At 57.3% G+C, this 2,178-nt stretch overlaps 1 protein-coding gene across 1 annotated transcript in view; it reads right to left on the bottom strand.

The window, feature by feature from the left end:
- Positions 1-2,071, bottom strand: part of PAFAH2 (platelet activating factor acetylhydrolase 2) — a gene marked incomplete at its 5' end in the record, with an annotated part of 3,655 nt that extends 1,584 nt beyond the window's left edge. Inside the window, 4 exons of the mRNA XM_010175863.2 lie at positions 1-11; positions 1,409-1,523; positions 1,643-1,711; positions 1,868-2,071. The exon at positions 1-11 is cut by the window's left edge and continues 115 nt beyond it. Of these exons, the coding sequence (XP_010174165.2) occupies positions 1-11; positions 1,409-1,523; positions 1,643-1,711; positions 1,868-2,071 (399 nt within the window). The remainder of the gene's footprint in view (positions 12-1,408; positions 1,524-1,642; positions 1,712-1,867) is intronic.
- Positions 2,072-2,178: the final 107 nt, after the last annotated feature.

The following is a 2,178-nucleotide window of genomic DNA, read 5'->3' as shown; positions in this document are numbered from 1 at the left end:
CTCTGATGAACCTGGGAGTGAGAGTTCCCTGGTTAACCTTCCCTGGCTAATCCAGCTCCTCCACCCTACAAGTTTGGGGCCAGATCACCCACCCACACTCATCCCCCCAAAACCTCAGTGCTCGGACCTGATGGGGCTTTCCCTGAATTACAGCAGATGTAAAAGCAAGTGAGAGGCTGCACGGCAGCGGCTCCCGCGGGGATGCACTGAATTTATTGGAATCATTTATTTTTTTCTTTGTTTTTAATTCAATTAGTTTGATAGCACAGACGGCTGGAGATGAGCAGAAGACCTCTGCTCTCGGGAGGAAGCAGCAGGGCGTGCAGGGGAAGCAGAGCCCCGTTTCCTCACTAGCTCTCCCCTGGCCAAGCTTGCCAAAGCCACTGACCAGTGCAAACCCCCACCACGGGGAGCCCAGACCCCCCTGTCCCACCCCAGCTGCCAGGATCAAATCTGGACATCACCCTGAAACCCAGCTCAGGGGCTCCATCCAGGGGGGGGTCAAAAGCCCAAACTGTTGATTCAGGAGGAGGAAGCCCTGACCTGGAGTCACTTTGGGAATATGTCCTCTGCTCCCCTAAGGACACAAACGCTGTCAGCCCTACACACTTAACGACCTTCCCCCAAAGCAACAAGTGACCAAAAAGCCAGATGAAAACCCCTCTCTGCTCCTCCCTGCTCCTTCTAACACAGAATGTGCCGTCACTGAGGCTGACCTGGCAACTATTTCCCTCTCTTATAAGTTATTTCTCATTTAACCCTCGACATTTACGCTTGTGGGTTCATCTTTGTAGGAAAACTGTTCCCCCTGTCTGTGCAATGTGCTGTGAGGTGGTGCAAGCACAAAAATAAAAGGCTGGGAGGTGATTTCAGGCTGCCAAAAGCACCTCCAACTGCTACATTTCCTAGAGAGCTTTTCTACAACAAATCTCAACTCGATATCCTTTTAAATGAGGCAGAAATGAGCAGGGAGAAACCTGGCTCAGTAGGAAACCTTCCTGCTCCCCAGGAAGCAGCTGTCCAGGCTAATCCCAGAGAGACAAAAATCAGAGTGTGAACAAACCCAGCAGCCGGTCCGGAGCCTCGCCAGCCCGCGGCGCTGGGCTGGGCATAAAGCCTGTTTCTCTGTGGGGTGTGGGTGACGTTAAAGCATCCAGGGACATGGCAAAGCCCAGCCTGGCTACTGCCAGGACCAGCTGGAACTGGGCACAGAAACCCCATGAAACAGAGATAAAAAGGTTGAAGAGATTTTTCTCAGCTGCAAGGAGAAAGCTCAGCCCCAGCATCACAGTGGTAAGGGTTTGGGAAGGGCAGGAGATGAAGACCCCAGGGATGGGGGGTCAGCTCAGCTTGCAGCAGAGATTTCACACCTCCTGGGTTGCCCACCCTTAACCCCCAACCCTGGTACCTGCTTGTTTCGGAAATAAAACTCCTTCTGCCCCTGGGGCACCCGTTGGTAGGGGATCCACTCCTCTCTCCCAGCCTCCGCCGTGCAGAAATACGTCGCAGAGGCAGAATGGTCCCTGCAGAGGCAGGAGGGCAGGGAGCCACGTCGTGGGGGGCACCAGCAGCTCCCCAGGACACGATGCCCCTGCCAGCCCCATCAGGGCTGACAAATTCAGCGGGGACAGGGGACACCCACCTGTGCTCCAGTGCTGCCACTGCAAAACCCCAGGACGCCAGCTCGGAGCAGACCGAGGAGTAGAGGGTCCTGCCAAGGAGCCAGGGGACAGCGGGGTCAGGGTTGTGCTGCTCACACAAGGCAGGTCTGAGTGGGACCACGGATGATCCAAGACACCCATGTCCCCAGGACATCCGTGTCCCCATCCTGGCTCTGGCCCCCAGCCCTGCTCAGGGGTCATCCTACCGAAAGGCTCCCAGGCCGTGGGAGAAGATGATCAGTGGGTACCGGCTGCTGCAGGGCTTGAAGGTCCCGTTCCAGCTCACTGGGACTCTGCAGGAGCCTGCGAGGGAGAGAAACCCCCCAGGAAAAGGGGGGACACAGGCAGGGGGTGCTGCTGCTGCAGCAGGTCCCCACTCATCTCCGTCCCTGCCTGCAGCATCCACGCAGCTCCCCCGAGCACAGGGGATGGGCTTGGTGGCCTCAAACCCCACCAAGGGAGTGGGTGCCCAGGGGATGAGGGAGCAGCCGGGATGGGGGACAGGGTGCCAGCCACC

This window comes from Antrostomus carolinensis, unplaced genomic scaffold (assembly GCF_000700745.2).
Source record: "Antrostomus carolinensis isolate BGI_N321 unplaced genomic scaffold, ASM70074v2 scaffold31020, whole genome shotgun sequence".
NCBI classification, from domain to species: Eukaryota; Metazoa; Chordata; class Aves; order Caprimulgiformes; family Caprimulgidae; genus Antrostomus; species Antrostomus carolinensis.
Note: the sequence above shows the minus strand (reverse complement) of the source record. Positions and strands in the feature narration are given on the sequence as shown.